The 25949-nt window shown below is 28.4% G+C and overlaps 5 protein-coding genes across 5 annotated transcripts; 3 read left to right on the forward strand and 2 right to left on the reverse strand.

Annotated features, from left to right (window-relative positions):
• Nucleotides 1-3287: 3287 nt before the first annotated feature.
• SF3B3 (splicing factor 3B subunit 3, putative) lies at nt 3288-8127 on the forward strand (the record flags this gene model as incomplete). Its single annotated transcript, XM_029008278.1, has 5 exons — nt 3288-6659; nt 7048-7140; nt 7310-7456; nt 7608-7709; nt 7948-8127. The coding sequence occupies 5 exons, from the start codon at nt 3288-3290 to the stop codon at nt 8125-8127; spliced, it is 3894 nt and encodes a 1297-aa protein (XP_028864583.1).
• A 1780-nt stretch (nt 8128-9907) lies between these two features.
• On the forward strand, nt 9908-11091 carry PmUG01_14069100 (conserved Plasmodium protein, unknown function; the record flags this gene model as incomplete). Its single annotated transcript, XM_029008279.1, has 3 exons — nt 9908-9944; nt 10160-10488; nt 11014-11091. The coding sequence occupies 3 exons, from the start codon at nt 9908-9910 to the stop codon at nt 11089-11091; spliced, it is 444 nt and encodes a 147-aa protein (XP_028864584.1).
• Nucleotides 11092-11964: 873 nt separating this feature from the next.
• Nucleotides 11965-13728, forward strand: PmUG01_14069200 (PIH1 domain-containing protein, putative; the record flags this gene model as incomplete). The annotated part of the gene is made up of 3 exons (XM_029008280.1): nt 11965-12298; nt 12610-13249; nt 13488-13728. 3 exons carry the CDS (start codon nt 11965-11967, stop codon nt 13726-13728), a joined length of 1215 nt encoding a protein of 404 aa, XP_028864585.1.
• A 762-nt stretch (nt 13729-14490) lies between these two features.
• PmUG01_14069300 (conserved Plasmodium protein, unknown function) lies at nt 14491-15198 on the reverse strand (the record flags this gene model as incomplete). The annotated part of the gene is made up of 2 exons (XM_029008281.1): nt 14491-14597; nt 15087-15198. The coding sequence occupies 2 exons, from the start codon at nt 15196-15198 to the stop codon at nt 14491-14493; spliced, it is 219 nt and encodes a 72-aa protein (XP_028864586.1).
• Nucleotides 15199-17884: 2686 nt separating this feature from the next.
• VP2 (V-type K+-independent H+-translocating inorganic pyrophosphatase, putative) lies at nt 17885-21451 on the reverse strand (the record flags this gene model as incomplete). The annotated part of the gene is made up of 2 exons (XM_029008282.1): nt 17885-17923; nt 18125-21451. The coding sequence occupies 2 exons, from the start codon at nt 21449-21451 to the stop codon at nt 17885-17887; spliced, it is 3366 nt and encodes a 1121-aa protein (XP_028864587.1).
• Nucleotides 21452-25949: the final 4498 nt, after the last annotated feature.

Below are 25949 nucleotides of genomic sequence, written 5' to 3' on the forward strand. Positions count from 1 at the left end.
AAGAGTAACCTTTCCTTAGAACCGTGAAAACATATATACGGGGAAAAAAAAAAAAAAAAAAAAATTAGGTGTAAATACACAATATACATAAGTATGATTTTTTTTTTTTTTTTTTTTTTTTTTTTGTGCATTTATTAACAATAAAGAAATTATTAAGTCCTGCAAAAAAAAAAAAAAAAAAAAAAAATTTTAAATGCGTATTTTCACATTTATTATACAGAAAAGGTCATTAAGAGGGTAAAAAGATTTAGGCGAAATTTTATGATAACACAAAACAGGTTTAGAAAAGAATATGTCGTTTTTCGAAACATTGTTTAAAAGACAAAAATACTATCAAATTGATAAGCACATTTTGCTGTTTCGTCTGGGTATTTAAAATGCTGTAAAAGGCACTGTTAATGTTTTTACGTGCTCAGGTAGAAGATATGGTTATTAACAACTTGTGCTAGGAGTAAAAATAAGCTTACATATATTGTATATATACACATATATAAGTATGTACGAACGTGTAATTACATCCAAGTCTGCAGCAAAGGGAAGAAAAATCCAAAACATTACGATTTTGTATTTCCTATTTTGTATTTCCTATTTTGTATTTCCTACTTTGTATTTCCTATTTTGTATTTCCTATTTCCTGCATTTGTTAATTTTTTTCCTCCTTGGGTATCTGCGTGACGCTCTCAGCATTTTCTCTTTATTACGGCCATTCATGTTTGCTCACTTTTACAACATACATATGTACGTACATATATATATATAGATAGATATAGATATATAGATATACATTTTATTTATAACTGTATTATTTCCCCCATCTGGACAGTTCTTTATTTATTTAAAATCTATAAAATTTTCCAAAATGTCGAAGGTACGATATGGTGCTGATTAAAAAAAGGCGTAAAATTTATTTCTTTTTTTAACCTTTTTTTTTTTTCTTTATTTTTTTTTTTTTTTTTCTTTATTTTTTTTTCTTTATTTAAATTGAAGAAATACCTATTTATATAAATGAAACGGATCTCAGGGGCATTATTTATACATATAAATAATATCCTATTGTGAGAACATTATTAAAAAATTAGATGGATTTTCGGAAGCACGAATTTTCGTTTACACTGGGGAGCTTATAAAAATAGGCGGAACGAAATTAGGAGATAAATTAAAATTAAAATACCTTATTATGCATAGGTTACATTCTGTTGAACAGAAAAAAAAAAAATAAATAAATAAATAAATAAATATAAAATTAAAAAAAATAAAACTAAAAAAAATAAAACTAAAAAAAATAAAATTAAATTAAAACAAGATGATGTTAATTCTCTATATCTGTATTTATACTACAACGAGGGTAATTTCATCATCATGTCATAGTAATTATTAAAATATGAGGTTTATTTAATTTTTTAATTTTTATTTGTTTTTCTTTCATTTTTACTGCTTGTACATGACAAAGTAATATTTACATATGTATGTTTGTAAATTTGTATATACATTTTGGTAGGGGAATTTCTCCTTTTACGCCTGAAATTTTGAAGCTTTTTTTTTCCATATTTTTTATATATATATTTATACCTACATGTATGTAAATATATGTACATAAGTGTTACACAGTTCTATGTATGTGTATGTGTATGTGCCCATTGCATACATACATACGTACATACATAATATATATATATATATATATATTTATATATATATGTATATACTACACATAAATGTATGTATATGCATATGTACACGTGCGTCCGTTGGTCCTTTTTTAGTATGCCCTTTTATGAGAAACCAGGAAGCGCAAACCTACTCATTACAGTGCGTCCATCATTTTGTAGTTGCAAATGTGAATGAAAAGAGGGTTGTTCTTAAGAACCCATAACTGCCTTTCTTCTCGTGCGTAAATGCAGCAGCTATAGTAGAGCTACACGTCTATATAAGAAAAAGTTTTGTAAATGAACTACGCTTGTATTTTACTCCTGTGTTTTATTTTTTTATTTTATTTTACTCCCATTTTTTATTATATTTTTTTAGTGCTCATAAAATTTTAGTGGTGCTCTCAGGGAGCGCTTTAGCTTAATGTCAAGATATGACTGTAAAAGTTGCTACACACATATATATATATATATATATACATATATACATATATATACATATATACATATATAAAGTGCAAATTTTTAAATAATTTATTTTAAAATTTTTACTCAAATTAACATAGTGATACTGTTACATAGTTGTTTTGTTTTATATTTTTTTTTTTCCCGTGTCTTCGAGATTATTTGTTGAAATCTATGCCCACAGAAAGGAGGGGTTTTGACAGAGGAATTAACATTCTAAAGGGGATTTTGAATTAACGAGAAGGAGATTAGTGCAGGAGTTTATATATAGTACATATACCCGCACGTGTCTACGTAGTTGTAAAGCTCGCATACTTCGTTATATGCAGTTGTACGTGTGGCTCGTATGATATAGGGAAGATGCGGCGTTCAGCGTAAAGAGAAAATTGGGTTTAAATGAAAACGTATGCATATATATACACATTTACATACCCGTACATATGTGTCTGTTCCATTACTTGTAATTCTTTTCTGTGAAAGAAGAGAGACTAGGTTTTTTGTGCTTACTTTGACCAACGAAGGAGCAAAAAGCCGCGTGAACGTGAAATAACATTTGCGGAAAATTTAAGTGCTATTATTTTTGCCAAAGTGATACACAGCAGAGAAGTGAAGATACGTGGACACGTACGCATCATATATTTGGAGTGAAAAAAGACTTAGAAAAAAATATTAAAATAACGAAATAGGTAAATGAATAGTTAAATGAATAGTTAAATGAATAGATAATCGAATAGATAACTGAATAGATAATCTAATAGATAACTGAATAGATAATCGAATAGATAACTGAATAGTTAATCGAATAGATAACTGAATAGTTAATCGAATAGATAACTGAATAGATAATCGAATAGATAACTGAATGAATAGTTCAAAAAACATGTATACATATGTATGCATAAAGGAGCAAGTGAAATGCGTCTGAGTAATGACTGAAAAGAAGTAGTATCATTCCACTTTAATAACTGCATAATTGGAATGCATGTGTGTGTATGCGTTTATGTACTTATGCATATGTATGTATGCGTTTATGTATATGCTCATCTGTATACCGCACAACGCTAAGCAGATATCCCCTATTCTGAGAAGCCGCTTTTTTTAGCCGTGCTACCGCTTTTTTTTATTTTTTTATTTTATCTTATCGCTTTTGTAAGCATCTAAACAATTTTTAGAAGGATGCCCGTGTTGTATCATCTAACATTACAAAAACCAACTGCCATTACAAGAACGGTGTATGGGAATTTTTCTAATCCTAGAGCGCACGAAATAATAGTTGCTAAGGGTCAGGTGTTGGAATTACTAAGAGCAGATAAACAAGGAAAATTAAATTTGATCGTTTCGAAGGATATATTTGGTATAATAAGATGCTTGCAAACATTTCGGTTAACTGGAAGTAATAAGGATTATATAGTTATAGGTAGCGATTCAGGTAGATTAGTTATATTAGAATACAGTAATGATAAAAATGATTTTATAAGAGTACACTGTGAAACATATGGTAAAAGTGGAATACGAAGGATAATACCAGGGGAATATATTGCAGTAGATCCTAAGGGAAGAGCATTAATGATATGTGCTATAGAAAGACAGAAATATGTATATATTTTAAATAGAGATAATAAAGAAAATTTAACTATTAGTAGTCCATTAGAAGCACATAAAACTCATTCTATATGCCACGATGTAGTGGGTGTAAATGTAGGTTTTGAAAACCCAATGTTTGCATCTATTGAACAGAATTATGAACACTTAGATAAACAATTATCAAGTAGTCCTAACGATTTAGAATATCCTAAAAAAGGATTATGTTTTTGGGAAATGGATTTAGGGTTAAATCATGTAATCAAAAAATTTACCTTGCCTATTCATATTTCTGCACATTTACTTATTCCAATACCTGGTGGACAACAAGGACCTAGTGGTATTATAGTATGTTGTGAAAATTATTTGGTTTATAAAAAGTTAGATCATGAAGATGTATTCTGTTCATATCCAAGAAGACTTGAAATAAGTCAAGATAAAAATATTTCAATAGTTTGTTGGACTATGCATAGAATAAAAAAATTTTTTTTTATCCTTGCCCAGTCAGAATATGGAGATTTATATAAAATTGAAATGGATCATGAAGATGGTATTGTAAAACAAATAATATGTAAATATTTTGATACAGTTCCTATTGCCAATTCGATATGTGTATTAAAATCTGGTTCACTTTTTGTAGCAGCAGAATTTGGAAATCATTTTTTTTATCAATTTTCTGGAATAGGAGATGATAACAATGAAGCTATGTGTACATCTAATCATCCCATGGGCAAAAATGCAATCATAGCTTTTAAAACGCAGAAGTTGAAAAATTTATTTTTAGTAGATCAAATATATTCCCTCTCTCCAATATTAGATATGAAAATATTAGATGCAAAAAATTCGAATTCTTCACAAATATATACTTTATGTGGTAGGGGTCCTAGATCCTCGCTCCGTATTCTTCAACATGGATTAAGTATAGAAGAGCTAGCGGATAATGAATTACCAGGTAAACCCAAATACATATGGACAGTTAAGAAAGACAATGCAAGTGAATATGATGGATATATAGTAGTAAGTTTTGAAGGGAATACATTAATACTAGAAATAGGAGAAACAGTAGAAGAGGTATACGATAGTTTACTCTTAACAAATGTTACAACGTTACATATAAATATTTTATATGACAACTCGTTTATTCAAGTGTACGATACTGGGATTAGACATATTAGAGGAAAGGTAGTACAAGAATGGGTATCTCCAAAAAATAAACAGATAAAAGCAGCTTCATCAAATAATGCACAAATTGTTATATCCCTTAGTGGGGGTGAACTCATTTATTTTGAAATAGATCAATCACATACCTTAACGGAAATTTTTAGGAAAAATTTAAATGTGGAAGTTTTATGTTTGTCTATGCAACAAACTTCTGAGAATAGACTAAGAGCGAATTTCTTAGCTGTTGGTTGTTTAGACAATGTTGTAAGAGTCTTATCTATTGAAAAAGATAAATATTTTAAACAACTGTCGACTTATATCTTACCGAATAACTCTTCACCACAAGATATATGCATTTCTGAAATGAAAGAATTAGGTAATGACAAAGAAAGGAATGTATTGTTTCTAAATATTGGATTGAACACAGGGGTATTGTTAAGAAGTATTGTTGATCCTATTGCAGGCACATTGAGTAATCATTACTCTAAATATTTAGGAGCAAAAAGTGTAAAAATTTGTCATGTTAATGTAAATAAAAATCCTGCTCTCTTAGTTCTCTGTGAAAAAACATATCTATGCTATGTACATCAAGGAAAATATGTATACACTCCTTTAAATTATGATATGTTAGAATATGCTTCTTCTTTTTATTCTGAACAATGTTCAGATGGATATGTAGCTATATCTGGAAATAGCTTACGAATCTTTAGATTTTACAGATTAGGTGAAGTGTTCAGTCAAAATATTTTACATCTTACCTTTACTCCGAGGAAGATTGTACCCTTGCCTTTCCCCTCTTTGTTTTATGACCATGATACGTCCATCGAAATAGAAACAAAGAGGGATATACGAATGCTAGCAGTCATCGAGGCAGATCATAATTCCTATGATGAAAACACACAAAAGGAAATTCAAAGAGCGTTAAAAGATATCAAGCTAGATGTGGACGATTCGAACAACAATAGTGGAGAACCGAATGTATTGTCCGATTCACATTCAAGTATGGAAAAAAAAGGAGAAGTTGAAGGAGAAGAAGAAGTAGAAGGAGAGGTAGAAGTAGAAGGAGAGATAGAAGTAGAAGTAGTGGATGGTAAAAAAAAAAAAAAAAAAAATTCCATAAATGAGGGTGCTTCGGAGCAATGTGGTGAGAACAGTGATAAAGAGGAGGATGATGACGAAGAGGAACTATTGTATGACCGCATTGGTACGTTGAAAGCGGGGTACGGAAAATGGGGATCATGCATCAAAATTGTGAACCCGATAAATTTAGAAATTGTAGATAAAATAGCTCTAGAAATGGAGGAGGCAGCACTGAGTGTATGTGCATGTGAGTTAGAAGCATTACATTGTTTAATAGTAGGTACAACATCTAATATGTCTTTAAAAAATAGAACTGTGCAAGCAGCTTCTTTACGTGTATATACTTATGATATAAACTATAAACTAAATTTATTACATATAACACCGATAGAAGATCAACCTTTTTCCTTTTGCCCATTCAATGGAAGACTTATAGCTTCTGTTGGAAATAAATTAAGAATTTATGCATTAGGGAAAAAAAAATTACTAAAAAAATGTGAATACAAAGATATACCAGAAGCCATTGTATCTATCAAGGTTTCTGGGGATCGTATATTTGCATCTGACATAAGGGATTCTGTCTTAATTTTTTTTTATGATTCTAATCAAAACACATTAAGATTAATTTCGGACGATATTATCCCCAGGTGGATTACCTGCTCTGAAATTCTTGATCATCACACTATCATGGCTGCGGACAAGTTCGATTCTGTATTTATCCTGCGGGTGAGGAACGTTGACCCCCCATGCGTACTGCAGCATACGCGGTTATGCGTATATGAATTATATACGTACATGTGTTTTTGCATATGTGCAGTATATACATATACATAAGTTTATGCGTGTACGCGTTTGTATGTACCGTATGTATAACGTGTATGCACAACCGCATGCCGCGCCGACAACACATAGAAGTTGTACGTGAACAGGTTTATACGCATGTTTCTAATTGTGTGGAAGGCACGTCCATTTTGATAAAGCCTCCTTTGAGGAGTGGCAAAGCAACGTTCTCAAATGGAGTGTTCGTACTACGTATTGTATGACTACATGCTCATTCGCTAGTGCATACGCCAGTGCACCACCTATACATTACCGCGTGTTCTTCCCTTTTAAGGTGCCCGAGGAAGCAAAGCAAGAAGAATATGGCATATCGAACAAGTGCTGGTATGGTGGGGAGATCATGAATGGTTCAAACAAGAATAGAAGGGTAAGGAAAATGCGACAGAACAGAAGCATGTATCTGTATCTATTCATCTGTCTATCTATCTATCTATATCTATATCTATATCTATATATATATATATATATATATATATATGTACGTGTGTATGTGCGTACGCGCAACTATTCAAAATTTCCATTCCATTCCTTTGTAGCTGGAGCATATTATGAGTTTCCATATCGGAGAGATAGTAACTTCTTTGCAAAAGGTCAGGATGTCACCTACCAGTAGTGAATGCATAATATACTCGACCATTATGGGAACTATCGGGGCTTTCATTCCGTATGATAATAAAGAAGAGGTACAGGAAAAAAGAGAACAATTTGCGTAGGCCTTTATATACTTGTTCGAGAATGTATAAAAAGATGATCATCGATGAGGAGATATATTTTTCTTTTTTTTATTATGACAATACTAATTTCGTAATGCTTTTTCTCTTCCTTTTTTCGCAGCTGGAATTAACACAACACCTAGAAATAATTTTAAGGACCGAGATGCCTCCACTTTGTGGTAGGGAGCACATATTTTTTCGCTCGTATTACCACCCTGTCCAGGTAAAATAAGCAAAAAAAGGGGGATAGCAGTAAAATGGAGGAACTGTGGTCGTTACGTTTTTGTTTCATTATGATTATTTTCATTTGACTGATACCATTTGCAGTTGTGTGTACTTATAAGTTGATCCTGCGCATCGTATGCATCATATTGGTGTGAGGATAGTGTATATGTGTGTGTGCGTATATGTATATGTACATGAGTACTTTGAGCATATGCATGTGTATACCTCTTGCGCAGCTTAACAAACTAGTGTGTGTATATTATGTCAAACTTTCTCAGCACGTTGTCGACGGGGATTTATGTGAGCAGTTTTCAAGTTTATCATATGATGTTCAGAAAAAAGTTGCTGCAGATTTAGAGAGGACACCAGACGATATTTTAAGGAAATTGGAAGATATCAGAAATAAAATACTTTAGTCCATGCATCATTTATTTCGAAAATGTCTTTGCATGTTTGTCATACCACGCACACATATACGTACCATGTACATATATATATATATATATATATATATATATATGTGAATTATGCATATACATATTGTATATCTTTAGAGAAAATGCAAGGAAAAAAAAATGCTTAAAATTTTATTTACCCTTTAAAATGGTACTTATTAACGACTAAGGAGGGGGTTTCCCCTGGTACATATCCATGTATGCGTATGTGTGTGTGTGTGTATGTATTTATGTGGTTATGTCTGTTCGTACGTGCACGTATATGAGAATAGGTATATAAGTGTATTCGTTTCACAATTAGTTTTCAATTAGTTTTCAATTAGTTTTCTTTTCCTATTTTGTTTTTATTTTCTCGACCTTGTTACTTGTTAAAATAATAAACCTTTTTCCTGTTTTTCACATAAGAAAGAAAAAAAAAGAAATGTCCTAGTATTATCATATTATATAACTTAAAGAAAGAAGGCCCCTAAAATTACCTCTTCAAATTTTTAATTATCAAGGTTCATAAAGCCACTACGTATTTTGCGCGCGCAACTTGCAACGGCAAAATAATATAATAAAATGTAATATAATATAATAAAATATAATATAATAAAATATAATAAAATGTAATATAATAAAATGTAATATAATAAAATGTAATATTATAAAATGTAATATAATAAAATGTAATATTATAAAATGTAATATAATAAAATAATAAAGACGAACATATGAGGTATTTATTGCAAATAAAAATAAGGAATCCTACAAATCACCATTTTGAGGTAGCTCTTAATATATTTAAAAAAAAAAAAAAAAAAAAAAAAAAAGATTTTGAGAACACAAAAATGTAACTTTTTCTAATTTACTACGATGCTTTAAATGTAATAATAATTACATATATTGTTTTGTGAGGACTAATTTAAAAAAATCATTTTTTTTTTTTTTTTTTTTTATTTGCTTCCTTTTCAGTGTAATTAAAAATTTAATTAGTATAATATATTTCATTATTTTAAAGTATTTGCGATGAATTGTTTAAATAAAGTTAAATTTTGACGAAAAGTAAAAAATAAAAGCTCTGAAAAAAATATACACCATTTTCCCCCTATTCGGATGTTCATCTTGTGTATACACTTGTTACACGGAACAAATATATACATACATACGTACATATTATATATATATATATATATAAATACATATATATATGCATAATATGTAGCAGAAAAAACAAAAAATTTTCAAAAAAAAAAAAAAACTAAACAAAGTAAACGTAAACACAAACAAACGAAAACGAAATAATATATTTTTTTTTTTCTTACTTTTTTTTTTTTTTTTTGTTGAACTAAATAAAACTTTAAACATTTTAAAATTATCTTAAATTTCTTTTCATTTAAAAGGAAAAAAGAACGGACATAATTTTCATTTAACTATTTATATCTTTGAAGTGTCAAGGGTTTATAAATAAATAAATAAATATATATATATATAAAACATCTTTATGCGTTTTGCGCGTGTATTTGCATTTAAAAATAAGGCTTTAGCTATTTCTCATTTTGCATATATCTGATTAACTATGGGACGATCATCAAAGAGCCGTTCAGGAGGTTTAAGTAAGAGAAAAAAAAAGTGAAGAACAAAAGGATGAGTAGAGAAAAACATGACAAAAATATTAGAAAAACATGACAAAAATATGAGAAAAACATGACAAAAATATGAGAAAAACATGACAAAAATATGAGAAAAACATGACAAAAATATGAGAAAAATATATTTCTTTCATTTCAAACGCTCATGTTATTATTATGGCCTCTAAGCATGTGTAAGATACGCAGGGGAACTGTTACAAATGAGCGCTGAAAAATGGTTTTAGCTCGAAAAAAAAAAAAAAAATAAAATAAAAATAAAGATAAAAATAAAGATAAAAATAAAGATAAAATCGAAAACAAAAACAAAAACAAAAACAAAAACAAAAAATATATATAGAGTAACATCCTTTTTAATGTTTTAGGTACGAGGTCCTCTTTTATGAAGCAAGCTCCTTCAAGTGGAATGAGTAGAGGTAATAGTAACAGTACACAAAGCTATTCAGGAGGTGTAATGCAGCAACAACAAAAGTCAGGTGGTTTTTTGTCCAATGTAATGGGGACAGTTGCCAGTGGAATGGCATCAGGTGTAGGATTTGGAGTTGCACAAAGAGCCGTTGACTCACTTTTAGGTCCAAGACAAGTAGAAGTTTCACACGGAAATAACAACGCACAATTGAACCAAGCGGCTGCATTGAACAGCGAAAGGAACAATGAAATGAAGTGCAGGACGTTTAAAGATGAACTTAATCAAGTATAAGAAATTAAGCAAATATAAAAGAAAAGAGCAAAGCTGACCACTCTGTACATATTTTTTATACTTTGATTCAATTTTACACATAAACCGAGAGGAGGAGTTTTAATATATTTTGTGTTTCACGTTTTTACAAAATATTCCATACCATGTTTTCCTATTTTTCTCATTCATATTGTTTTGATGTTGCACATTTTATTTTATATTGTTTTATATTGTTTATTTTATTTTGTTAGCTTTATTTTGTTTGCTTTGTTTTGTTTGCTTTATTTTGTTTATTTTATTTAGTTTATTTTTTTTGCTTTATTTTTTGCTTTATTTTGTTTGCTTTATTTTGTTTATTTAATTTAGTTTATTTTGTTTGCTTTATTTTGTTTGCTTTATTTTGTTTGCTTTATTTTGTTTGCTTTATTTTGTTTGCTTTATTTTGTTTGCTTTATTTTGTTTTCCTTATTTTGTTTGCCTTATTTTGTTTGTTTTATGTTATTTGTTTTATATATTTATTATTTTTTTTTTTTTTTGCAGTGCTTAATGAGACATTCCGACATTAGCATGTGCCAAAACTACGCAGACTCGCTAAAGTCATGCCAGCAAAGCATGTAAATTGAAGGCACCCAAATATTTGAGAAATAATAAAATAGTAAAAAGTGGAAAAGAAAAGGAGGAATTACAAGAAGTAACGTAGTTCTAGCTAAGAGCAGAAAAGGAAGTGTAGCTTTTTATGATAGTTAATTGCTGTAGTCATAAAAAGCCTCTAATCGTTTGAATGGGGGAATGTACATATATACGTGTGTATATGTACTACGTGCGTTTGTTTATATATACTTGTTCGCGTGCATATATTTACGTTTACGCACGTGTGTACATTCTTTTTGCCCCTGTGAAGAGGATGTCTTGTTAACTACACGTTTATCCGTTCTTCATATGCACATACACAGTAGTTTACTCATTATTATTTTTTACCATATTTTACTATTAGCAATGAAAGCAATTTTTTTTTTTTTTTTATAGCTGTTACTCTTTTTTTTTTTAATTGTAACAAGGAAAATATTTTTGTAAAAACAGTATAAATGTGTAAACAAGGGGAGATGTTAATTTAAAATGTATGTAGTAATTTAGCCGTTTACTGTTCTTTTTTTCGCAATTTTGCACATTTTTCCTCAGTTTTCCACATTTTCCCATATCTTTTTTTTTTTTTGCTAATGTTTGGAAGCAATCAAAAGAAAGGGTAAACGTGGAAAATTTATAACATCGCTTCTCTTAAATGATTCTTTTATATAGGGAATTATTTTTACAGTATATAGTATTATGATATATACTATGTATTGTATTCGTATACACACGAATAAGGTTTAAGGCAATTTTATTTTTTATTTTTTCATATGTTTGTAAAACTCGTTTAATTTAAAGGTGTTCTTTCTGTGTGCGTATCTTAAAGTATTTTTTCTTCTGTACTGTTAAGTTGAAAAGGGAAACATGTACGAGCAGTACATTACGCAGAGAAATAAACACTTCCAATTTTCTTCTGACAAGTTAAACGATTTGGTGAAAAACGAAAAAACAATAAAAATAAGTCCGCAAAAAGGGTTTGTAATAAAAACATATGAAAAGGATGGTGGAAAAGTTTACTTTAACATTTGCTCTTCCAATTTAATTGCTGAGTTTCATTTTAAAAAAATACCTGACTTAAATGACCAAGAGGGGTTGAGAATTCCTTTAAGTATAGGCGAAGAAAAAGTCAAAGAAGATAAAAAGGGGAATAAATACAAAACGTACGATATCGTTCTTAATACAAAAGTTGTGGTACAAAGTAAAAAAAATGTAGAGTTAAAAAAAGTTATAGCTGAACTTGTTCAGGTAGCTATAAAAAATAAGTACAAGACAGAAACCTGCACAAATTTGTTTTTTTTTCCTGAACATAAATATAAAGGCAAGGTTTTTTTTTCTTTTTTTTATAAAAAAAAAAAAAAAAAAGAAAAGCACAACTAATAAAAAATAAACAGTTATGCATTATATGCACATACAAAAAAGCAAGACCAAGTTTGAATATTGTGTGAATATTTACTTGAAATTTTTGAAGATGAATAAAATATATTTTGTTTTTTTTCCTTTTTTTTATAGGCAATAACCCAGATGACCAGTGCATAAAAGACGACCAACAACATAAATTTAACTTTGTGGAGGAAAATGAAGGAGACAACAAAGGAAATAAAATTTCCAGCAAGGGGAGTAATAATAACAACAATTCTTACAATGGATGGGACAACTGCAACGACAATGGTGATATTTCCAAAGGGGGAAAGGACATAGATAACTACTTAACAGTTAAAAAGCCTGAATGGGACATGTGGTTTGTGAATAAAAAAGTGCTAGAAGATAAACACAAAACAATGGAAAAATTTTATCTACCTTATGTGCGTATGTTTCCACTGGATGATGCAATTGACGCTTTCGATTTTAAACCTCCATTTTTAAACTCTAATGAAAAAAAAAATAAAGTAAAAGATAGAGACAATGCAAAAGAGAAAGGGGAGAGAAAAAAACAAGTTTTTAAATCCTTTTTAAATGATTATAATATCGAACTAGATGATGAGTTTTTATCTTATGAACAAGTCCTAAATACCATATGTGTAATTCAAGTTCAACTCCCTTTTTTCATCCTTGCTGAACGTAGCAAAACAAATCCTGATGATGTGTTTGCACTCCATCAGTTTGTAAACCTTTATATAAGTGACGATCATTTAAGTATTTTTTTCAAAAAGTAAGAAAGAAAAAAGATAGAATATTTAACCTGTACATTCCACTGACAGACAGTTGCATGGGAAATATGTAAATGTGTTAATGCTTGGGTATATATGTTTTGCACACATATAAACATAAATACCTGCATATTTACGCGCGTACATATTTCTACTCACAAATAAAAGCCTACATACGTACACACATAAATATGTAAGTACGTCTATACACACATCTAATGTCTCCACCACCCCCTTTAGGTCTCCCTTTTTCCCGTTAGGATATAACCCCCCTTACAAAAATTTTAACATTCGCTTCCCATTTTATTTCGAATCCGCAAATGCTCTGTCACAATACCTAGAAAAGTACCATCTTTTAAATATTATAATACCTGTTAGTAAAAATTCTGCTGCTTCTGTAATTTTTAAAGAAATAACTCAAAACGCATACAATGATGTATCCCCAGATAATACGGAAACGAGTGATAGCTCTATATTTTAAGCATCAAGAGTAAGAAATAGAAATAGAAATAGAAATAGAAAAACTGGTTCATCAGCAAAACATAAAAAAAAAAAAAAAAAAAAAAATTTCTCAATTATTCAAAATATCAATAAGCAAAAATTTCATTTTTTTAACTGCACACAATATGCAATGCTTTTCCTTCTGCATATATAATCAAACAGGAGACATTAATCAAAAAGGAGCAAATCAAGCATGTACATTCTTGTTTGCTACTACGTATTCCATGCGATTGTAATATATTAATTGTTAACATCACTCGGGTAGAGTTCATTAAAGATGTAAAAATAAATTACACTTTTTAATATCACATGATAAAAAATCTTAAAAAATTTTGTAATGGCAATTTTTTTTTTTTTTTTTTTTTTTCTATCTTCTTGTTATTTAGTATATGAAAGACATCATGAAATATATTATATTTCGAAAGCACTACATCACTATATAAGTGTAAAAAACGAAATAACTATTAAACCAAGATACGTCGGCATTTTTTATAATGATGATTAAAAAAAAAATAAAAAAAATTAAAGTTCGTAAAATATACAAGAAAAGGTAAAATAATGATAGTAATAGTAATAATAGTAATAATAGTAATAACAGTAGTAAAAGTAGTAAAAGTAGTAAAAGTAGTAAAAGTAGTAAAAGTAGTAAAAGTAGTAAAAGTAGTAAAAGTAGTAAAAGTAATAATAATTATAGTACTATATGAAAAAAAAATTTTGTTTTCTTCAACAATATTTTTTATTTTTATTTTTTTCCCGCTTTACTAATTTTTTCCAATTCGCTGTCATACATAGGATCTTTTTCGTCTATGAGGTTGGAGTTTGTAACTACAACATCTGTCGTTGTGTTTCCTGAATATATATGTGGAGGGAAAAAAAAAAAAAAAAAATAAAATAAAGCAATGAAACAATGAGGCAGTAAAACAACGAAGCAGTAAAACGACGAAGCAGTAAAACGACGAAGCAGTAAAACGACGAAGCAGTAAAACGACGAAGCAGTAAAAACGACGAAGCAGTAAAACGACGAAGCAGTAAAACGACGAAGCAGTAAAACGACGAAGCAGTAAAACGACGAAACAGTAAAACGACGAAGCAGTAAAACGACGAAGCAGTAAAACGACGAAGCAATAAAACGGTAAAGTAATAAAATTATTTTTGTTTTTATATTATATATAACAAAAATTGGAATTTTTTTTTTTTTTTTTTTTTTCAAAGATAGTGATGTGTTAGTGTGTGTGTAACGAAATGACAAAATAAAGACAAAGAGTGTTCTTACAAAAGTGTAGTTCTTTATCTTTCATTCTAATAACAATATATTTTCTTTTTTTATGAAATGTTAACCCCAGTTGTATTTCCCCGTTCCTGCGCGGACGCTTGTGTCACCATAGGCAGGTCTCTTACCTGCGCTGTGTCTTTCCAAACGAATATTTTTATCTTTGTTTGGATTTACCATTTTTTATTCCCCTATAACAATTCACTTTAAAACAAAACTTGTAGGTGAAATATATTTTTACGTTTGCCAAAATATTAAAGCTCAATAAAGATTAAGAATAATATATCCGTATGTTGATATGTGTACTATATTGCACTTGCAACTTAGAATTAATTTTAAAAGATTAAAGTATAAAAAAAGAAAAAAAAAACTTTTTTTCAGTATGTGTAATTTTCTTTAATTACAAAATTAAAGAGAATTTAAATTTAAGCATAATAAATAAAAAGAAAATAAAAAAATAAACAAAAAATTTCGTAAAAATTTTGTAAAAAACTGGCAAAAAAAAGGGAAAAATAAAAAAGCAAAATAGGCTTTTCCAATTGAGCTTTTAATTTTCAAGTGGCTAATAGTAACAATGCAATCGAAAAATATTATTCATCATTTAAAATTTAAAAAAATTATGTTTCTCTTTATTCTTCGTTACGATTATACTTGTAATCTTTAAAGTAAAATACAATTTTTTTTTTTTTTTTTTGTATAGTGTATATGTGTACTTGTACATTTATACTTGTATACATATATATATACATGCTACACAAATGCAAAAAAACATTCGTATATATACATGCATACGCACAAACACACTAACATAAACATATATATGCGTATACATATATGCGTAAATAAATATATATACATACATATATATGTATACACAATGTACATAATTGGATGTATACGGAAATATCCCCACTAGGATATAAGAATGAATTACTACTAATAAAAAAAAAAAAAAAAAAAAAAAAAGAGATTTTTTAGGTGTGTACAGTTTTAAAGAGCTCAAAAAAAAAAAAAAAAAAAAAAAAAAAATGAGCAAGAGTTTCAACGAGGACCAAATAAAGTAATTTCATTTTTACATTTTGTAATATCATACAACATACAGTCATATATTTAATAAAAATAGTACTTTATGTGTTTTTTTATCATTTTAAATGTATACATATATACATACGTATTCATATGTACATATATATATATATATATATATATATATATATATATATATATATTTTTTTTTTTTATTACATTTTTTTTATGTTTTCCACTTTTTGCTCTTATCTCAGTTTTCCTACTATTTAACAGTTATAATCTTACACAGGGTTTACATTTCCGATACACGTACTTGTCGAATGCAGTAGTTACGTTGCACGATACATCGTTTTTATGGTAAAAGGGATAACCAAAAAAATTAAGCTATAACTGAACATATGAAAATTTTGTTTCGTATTATCTTAAAATTTTATTAATTGAAAAGAATAGTGTACAAAAAAAAAAAAAAATATATATACAGGGGCTATAACTACAATACAATGGAAGAAATAATATAATGAAATGTTTAGTTCCATATTATTATCAATTTAGTGATTTCATTAAATTGTACCACTGCCTGAATAGGTCATGTGAAAAAAAATAAAAAATAAAATGAGACATATAAGCACATTTATGTTTTACCTGAACAAGCAATGTTATTATTAATACACTTATTTATGTTTATATACTTAGGTTTTATTCCTAATTATTAAATCATTATATTTTTTGTGTGGAAAATGGGGAATGAGGAAAAAAGAAAAAAAAAAAAAAAGAAAAAAAAGAAAAAAAAATTCTTCGCTTAAAACATATTTCCAATTTTAGCACATAAGGGAAATAACTTTATATATATTCGCCAATGAATATGCATAAAAAAAAAAATTATGTACATTCTTATTCTGACTTGTTCAGAAAATATAAAAAAAAATTTATTAATGCTACAATTGCTGCTTTTTCATTTGCCTTATTGGCACATATTAATCTGAAACTGTATACCTCATTTCTGGCAAAACAGTAAGAAACAAAATGAAAATAATAATATATTTCATGTAACTCCACCATGTTACCATTTCATTGATATATCACCTGGTGTCATATGAGCATGCATAAGAAGGGTGTAATTTGTCATAAATTGTATACAACTATTTATGCATCATTCATTTAGTAAGAAAATATTACAATCAAAAGTTAATTGTTTGCCTTAAGTGCTGAGGTTGATTTGAGGGAACAAAAAAACAAAATAAAAAAATGCATACATCATGCATATAGTATATTATAATGTAGAATAAAGCAGTATGATGTGATAGAATAATACAATACAATGTTCTATAATGCAGTATATTGTACTATGACATAATATGGCAATGATCAAACCGCATTATAACATAATTTCTACGGAAACAACGAAATGAATAGCATGAATCGGTTATACTGTTTTCATTTTTGCAAACTAACGTAAGAAGAATTCAAAAAAAAAAAAAAAAAAAATTATACATATTTTCAGGTATCCTTGTTCATAATACCCACTAATAATGATGCGCAAAGCTAAACAAAAATTAGAAAAGTTGAAATGTACACTTTGACATATACACATAAGTACATATATAGATATCGTTGTACAAAATGAACATATATAACAAAACAAATTGTTTATTTGCAAAAAGTTGATAACGTTTTTGTACTGTCTTGAATTTTTTTTTTTTTTTTTATTTGGCGGATAATATAATAAATAGACAAAGTTAAAAAAATTTAGTGAATACTAAAAAACTTGCTTACCTTAATCTTTATCAAAAGAAAAAAATCAAACAACTAAAATGAAAAGAGGGATTAGGCTCTAAAATTACTCTGTCGCGGTCGATGCAATTAACGGAGTCATCACCTAAAGGAAGGGGGAAGATAAAATAAAATGAAACAGGAAATATATAAATGTAAAGGAAATGCATCTTTTACATACAGTAAAAGCATTTGCTTATTTGTGCATACATACATGGAAGCATATATACGTACGCATATTCGCGGAAGCATACATCCACACTTGTGCACATCAGCGCATCTTTACTTGATGTTGTCAAATTATTACCATTGTTATGGTCGATATGAGCTTGATGAGAACATGGATTGAAGGTCCAGCGGTGTCTTTGCAAGGATCTCCTACAGTATCTCCTATGACACTGGAAACATGCGCAGGACTATTTTTCCCCCCGTAAAAACCTGATTCAATATACTTTTTGGCATTATCCCATGCACCACCGGCATTATTTAAAAATAGGGCCATGAGGATACCAGTGGATGTGGAAAACATAATAAAAGAGGCAATAACTTGTGCACCTAGGAGTTGATTATTTTGTAAGAAACCAATATATTTAAACAACATACCAACAATTATTGGAGCAAAAATTCCTAGAAGTCCAGGTTTTACTGTTTCTGATAATGCTCTTCTACTTATTATAGCTACACAAGTATGGTAGTCAGGTTTTTCTTTATATGTTAGAATACCTGGGTGTTCATTAAATTGTCGTCGTACTTCATTCAATACTTCTTCAGCAGTATTACCTACAGCATCTAAGGACCATGCTGCAAAAAGAAAAACAACAACAGAACCTAAAATCCCACCTATGAACACCTCCGGTATTGCAATGTCAACAGTCTGAAGAGGCGTTTTTGAATATATAGATACTTCACTTAAAAAAGCAGAAAAGAGTAGAAAACATGCAAGTGCAGCAGACCCTACACTAAAACCTTTAGTATTAGCTTTAGTTACATTTCCAACAGCATCTAGTTTGTCTGTTATAATACGAACATATTCTGGTTGTTTAGACATCTCTACGATTCCTCCTGCATTGTCAGCTATCGGGCCAAAATTAGACATACTTAAAATAAATACAGCCGTTGATAACATACCCATTGTAGCAACAGATGTACCATATAACCCATTTATAACACCACTATCTCCTGTTATATTTCCTTTTATACCTAAATAATATGACAACAATAGAGATATTGAAATAACGATTACAGGAAAAAAGGTAGACTCTAAACCTACGTACAAACCTGCTATTATATTTGTGGCAGGTCCACTCAAAGAGGCATGTGCTATTTTTTTTACCTTTGGATATGAATAGTCTGTGTAGTATCTTGTCAAGATAACAAATAAATATGAACAAGTCATACCAACTAATCCACATAAGGAAAAATATGCCCATGTATAGTTTTTCCCCCTCTCTTCATCTAATGAAAAAAGAATTCTACATAAAAGCGAAAATCCTGTAATGGAAAGTAAGCATATAAAAAAGTATGCTTTAAGCATAACTTTTAAAGGGCTTTCTAAATTTTCTGATTTTATTTTATCATCATACTCATAATTATAATCAAATTGATCATAATGATCATGATCGTCCGCATAATTTTCACACAGCAGTAAATCTACTTCTTTACTGTTCATATTTTTAGTAGCCCTAGATTTTTCATAAAAACATGTTTTTATGTCATTACTGCTGTAAGTGTGCTTCTTCCCATACTCCGCCTTGTCCGCTTTCTTCGCTTTTTCCACCTTCTCTATTTTTTCATTAGCCCCTTTGTAATAAGCTTCCCTATTTCTTTTGGAGCCATTCCATTCATCATTACTGCTTGTATATACTAAATAAACACCTATGGTAGAAACAAGTAAATCCATGGAATGAACAAATAAGGGGAATAGAACAAAATAGCTAGCACTTTTTTCAGATATTATACCATTAACACATAAATTCCCTCCTAAAATCATAGAAGCAATAATTTCAGCAGATATCGATTCAAATAAATCTGCACATTGACCTGCACAATCTCCTACATTATCACCTACTAGGTCGGCTATAACTGCAGGATTTCTTGCATCATCTTCAGGTATATGTCTTTCTATCTTCCCAACCAAATCTGCACCTATATCTGCTGCTTTAGTATATATACCACCAGCTAACTGATATAACATTGCAACTAAAGAAGCTCCAAACCCGTACCCTACTATTAATAAAGGATGTTTCGTAAAGGCCAATGAAGGATACAACACGCTTACGAACAGTAGTAATATACAGATACCTAAAATAGCTAAGGATACATTCACAATTGCACTTACTGCACCACTTCTAAAACATGTAATTAATGCTTTATTATATGAATAGGTTGCAGCTTTAGCTACTTTCACATTAGCTCTAACAGCAACATATATTCCATTATATCCTGCTATTGAGCTACAAATAGCCCCTAATAAAAAAGACACAGCTGTTATAAGACCATATGCACATGGTGATATGACAACAGACTTATCACTAACATGTTTCATTCTTACACTCTTCTCCTGTGGTAGTTTTGTATAATCTCCTCTCATAATATATAAGAGGAATATTAATAGACTAAAAAGTAAGGAAATTCTAAATATTGAATTATACTGAACAGCAAAAAATCCTTCTGCTCCTTCTCTTATTGGCTTTGCTATGCTATCAAAGGTGAACATATCGTATCCTTCGAAAGCCTCACTGTCCTCGTTACTTTCCCCTACACCCTCGTTACATGCCCCTGCCCTTTTGGTATTTCCCCCCTTACGAACCTCCACGATATTTTTACCATGTGGGCTTTTTTTTTTGTCATTTCCATTTTCACTCATGCTGATACTTCTGTAGCTACTCCTATTGGTAGGAATACCCTGCTCATGTGCACTTCCTTTCACCGGACTACTGGGATTTGTTCCTTCCACTGCGTCCCTGCCTTTTGTATAATTTTTCTCTTCTAATTTATGCTTGATCCTGTACTGACTATCCTTAAGGGGGATACTTGCCCCATACCCATGGCTTAAGGCGTTTCCATGTCTGTTCATTTGTTGTGAATTCGCTACTTCATTTTTATTTAAAATGTTTAACTGTCTTTCATGTGTTATGTTATCACTCATAAGGTCGTCTCTTTTTACTGTATTATAAACTTCGTATTCATCATTTAATATTGTACTCAACATATAAAGGGAAAAAAGTAAAAAGTATATGCTGTAAAGTGCTAGCCCAATTAAATAAACAGTCCTTATATTGTCAATGCGTAGGAATGATATATATACTATCAATAAAAATAAGAAGAGAATTATTGTATTAATTAATATCCTTTGCTTTGCTGATTTGTTAATATATATTTTTAAGAACTTTATAACTTTTAAATCTTCTTTTTCCTCCACCTCATCTTCCATTTCTTCTCCTGGCGCAATAGCACATGTTGCGTCTAATGTTGCTCGACTCTTTCTATAATCTCTTTTTATGTTTTCTTTATATACATTTCTAGTTTTATCATTTGTAAAAAAAGACTTCGAACATTTGTTGTCATTTGAATGTGTTAAATTTTTATATTTTCTTGTTTTTCCATTTAATGTTTTTTCATGTAAAGGTAGCATTTTATTATTCTATCCCTTTTTCTTTCTCTCTGCCTGTTTTTCCTTTTTGTTGCTTTTTTTAATCTGGGTGCTATGCATGAACAAGTGCATGCGAAAATGCCACTTTGCCTGCACAAGGGTTGATATATTTTTTCTTCCTTTTTGTTGTTTTGTATATATGCGTATATGTAAATGGGTATATATGTATATATATATGTGTGTGTGTATATATGTAAATATATATGTATGTAAATATATATTATGTATATATATATGTGTGTATATATATATATATATATGTGTATATATATATATATTTTTTTTTTTTTTTTTTTGCTGTGCCGCTAAATTTCGCAATTAAGGCTACTTGCTGTTCCTTGTGCTGCTTATTGCTACTTTTACCACTTATACTGCTATTTCCATTTATGATTTTAAAATTTATATTGTCATGTTCATTTTATTTTTGATAATTATTTGTTTGCATTCATTCTGAATACGTGCATTTAGGCGTGAGTGTTTTTGCTACCTTGAACTAATACTTTGCCTCTTTTTTTTTTCCTTTTAAATTGTAATAAAGTATATAATAAACTTCTTTGTTCAAATATCGTTATAAAAAAAAAAAAAAAAAAAAAAAAAAAATTGGAACTTGAAAAACTTGTACTAGGAAGGTTTAAAATTTAAGCATCATCTTTGCATAATACACTGGAAAAATAGTAGAGGGAATATTACCTTTTCATAATTCAGCAGACGAGTTGTTAGGGAATGGATGTTTGCTTTAATTCTAGCATTTGCACAATGCTTATAAATTCGCATGTACAGTACATATTTACACATTCACATGTTCTGTTCATATTTTCACACACACCCGTACTGTTCATATTTTCACACACACCCGTACTGTTCATATTTTCACATTTACCTGCACTGTTCATATTTTCGTACACACCTGTACATGTGCATATATACATGGGTACACATATCTTTTCTAGGAGACAAAATGACTTAGCAGCAGAAAAGTAAAAACAAAATTCAAAAAGTAGGATGCATGAAAAAAAAATATTAAAAAAATAACGAAAATAAGGTGTATATAACTAAAATTCAAATTTACAAAAAAAAAAAAAAAAAAAAGTGATTACAAAAAATGAAGCAAAAAAATTAGTAAAAAATGTTGGAAAAAATATGCAAAACGTGTAGCAAAGAATCGCAAGTATTTTCGAACAAATTACACTGTTAATTATCAGTATGCACAAAAAAGAGCGTAATAATATAAATGATCGAAATATAGTTGGAACGTTTTATTCTTAAAAAGAGGGGTTTTAACAGGTGACACCTGCTCTCACAAATTATTATTTGTTCTTATTTTTACATCATTAAGATTTAAAAAAGAAAAAATAAAATATAATAAAATAAAACACCCAATTAATTGAATATAATTGCGTATAATCTTTCTCCTATTTAATTTGTGCTTTGTAAACGATTTAAAAAAAACCTTTCCTGTTCTGATTTTTTCTTAAAAGAAAAAATATTTACATGTACATAAATATGTATCTAATAAATAAATAAAAAAAAATAAAAATAAAAATATATATATATATATAAGTATATTTATACGTATGTTTCCCTATTAATTTTTATAATTATAAAACGTATGATTTTTCGCATTTTTGTATTTTCCATGTATCTTAAACAATTAAAAGTGTAGAATACCCAAAGGGTGTATTATATTTAAGAGGTGTCTATTTTGTATTCAAAAAATGAAAGTTTAAATATTTTTGAGCAGTAAAATATCATTATCCTTTGAATAAAAGAGAAATTCTGTACAATGCATAAATAAATATGTACACGCAATAAAAAATGAAAGAAGAATAATCAAAATTTGTAAAAGTGTTTTTTTTATGTTTTTTTGGAGAAGTAAAATATGTAGTTCGTTTAAAAAGCGACGAAAATTGGTATGTCGATATGCACGTGCATATTTTTGTTTGTCTACCTCTCCCGTTTTTCATTTTTCTCCACTCCTTCCTTTTTTTTAACTTGGCATTATTTGTTAGGAAAAATGAGAAATTTCTATTTTCATGTTATAATGAGAGAAAAGAGAGAGCCAATAACGTAAATATAGAATAACAACATCATACATAAATGTGCTATATTTAACTACGATTTTCGAATTATAAGTATGTTACATTTGCTTCTTTAGCTCATTTTGTTTTGCTCTCCATATGGAATACGAAAGAAAGACACATAAAAATGTGTGCAAAAGTAAATCGTTTATTTCTTCGTTTGAAAGCGGGGATGCACGAATGTTGTCATTGCACGTTTCTTGCAAACGTACAAACATACATGAATACGTACATACATATGTACATATATACGTACATAAAATACATACATGTATAAAAGTTATATATCCAAATAAACCATGTACATTGTGTGTACTACTTAAGGTCGATTTTTACCTAAAACCTTTTCCACATAATTGAATAAGAAACAGTACTCTCTTCTTTCAAAACAATCCTATAACAATTTATGTAACGCATAACATATCCTTTTAAGATATTTCCAAAAATTGGGAAAATAGTATTTTTTTATTTGGGAGGATATTATATAATTATCTGAAATTTGTATCTCTTAAGACTATTTCGTTTTTTCCTTCTTTTTCTTATTTTTTTTTCTTATTTTTTTATTTTCTTTTTTTTCTTATTTTTTTATTTTCTTTATTTTCTTATTTTTTTTTTTTTTTTCTCTTTTAATATTATAATGCCATACATAACTGTGTTTTGACAGTACGCCTATATATATATAAAGTTGGTAAAAATGTACATTTGCTTCTACAAATTAAAAGGAAAAGAATAAACATACAAAATAAACAAAATAATACAAAATAAACAAAATAATACAAGATATACAAAATAATACAAGATATACAAAATAAAACAAGATACAGAAAATATTACAAAATATACAAAATAATACAAAATATACAAAATGAACAAGTCAAACACGTAAAACAGTATAAAAGGAATAAAATAAAACGAAGGGAAGAGAAGCGTAAAAAAATAAAGAGAAAAATAGAAGAAAAAATAAAGGAAAAAAAATGTGCCCTTGGCATGCCTTTTTTTTTCCCTTGAATGAGAAAAAACCTTCGGCGAAATTGCTTCTTTTAAGTCTAAAAAAGGAATAAGCTTATTTCACTTTTACAGTGACTGTGCATATACATGTATACATATACATTCATAATACATATGCATATATATATATATATATAATACATAATATTCATAAGGAGAAATAATCTGAAGTAATTTTTATTTCCTTATAAATATTTTATCTCGCGTTTATTTAATCTCTTAATTCTTCACAAGTATATTAATTTTTTCATTTCGTAATTTTGCATAAAAATACATTTTTGTGAAAATCGTTAATATATGTAATAAATATAATATTAATATAATTAAATATGAAAATCGCAGCATTTTCCTTTTTCTTTTTTTATTTTGCCTTTTTTTCCAACTTGTAATTTTCTTATTTTTCATAATTTTCATAATTTTTATAATTTTCATAATTTTTATAATTTTTATAATTTTCTTACTTTTCATAATTTTCATAATTTTCTTACTTTTCTTACTTTTCTTACTTTTCTTACTTTGCTTACTTTTCTTATTTTTCTTATTTTTATTAATTTTTTTTTTTTTTCCTTATTCTTTTTTCTGAGTTTTGTAATTCAAAACTGCTCCAACTTCTGCGTTTCCACTTTTTTTTCTTTTTTTTTTTAATATAATAATATAAATGTTAAAGGAAAGAAAGATATAACAAAAGGAGTATATAATGAGAAAATATACAAGAAAAGGAAGAGGATATAAAACAGTACATATAGAGTTAACGTTCAAGTGTATATGTATTGTAAATAAAGCGAAAGGAGGTAGTTTTTCCTTTTATTTTTACTCGTTCGTTATTTTTTTTTAATAAATATTTTTTTTAATATTTTTTTTTAATAAATATTTTTTTTAATATATTTTTTTAATATTTTTTCTTAATATTTTTTTTTATTATTTTATATCATTATTAATTTATGTACTATAATTTTATATACGATTATATTATATTATTTTTTTTTTTGTTAACGCTGCTTTATTGGTAACGCAAAAAATAGTACATAGTGTACTACGAAGGCGTTACGATATATATTCAATACGTATGCATAAATAGCATGTAGTTAAGTATCTATGTACAAAGAGTGTATGTGTATATATATGTATAAACGTGTACATGTGTATATGCGTACATGTGTACATGTGTACAACATATGGGTAGCGTGAATTATTAGTATGTATAGGTAACATTTGTTCATTATATATATATATGTATATATATATATATATATGCATATATATATGTATATTTACCGCATCTGAATGGTATGTAGCTTATGCGGTGTGTATGTATATGCATAACGTATATTCTCGTAATACATAATAACATCATCAGCACATGTACCATATATGTATAAAACATATATGTATAT

The sequence above is a fragment of the Plasmodium malariae genome (assembly GCF_900090045.1).
Source record: "Plasmodium malariae genome assembly, chromosome: 14".
Classification (NCBI taxonomy): domain Eukaryota; phylum Apicomplexa; class Aconoidasida; order Haemosporida; family Plasmodiidae; genus Plasmodium; species Plasmodium malariae.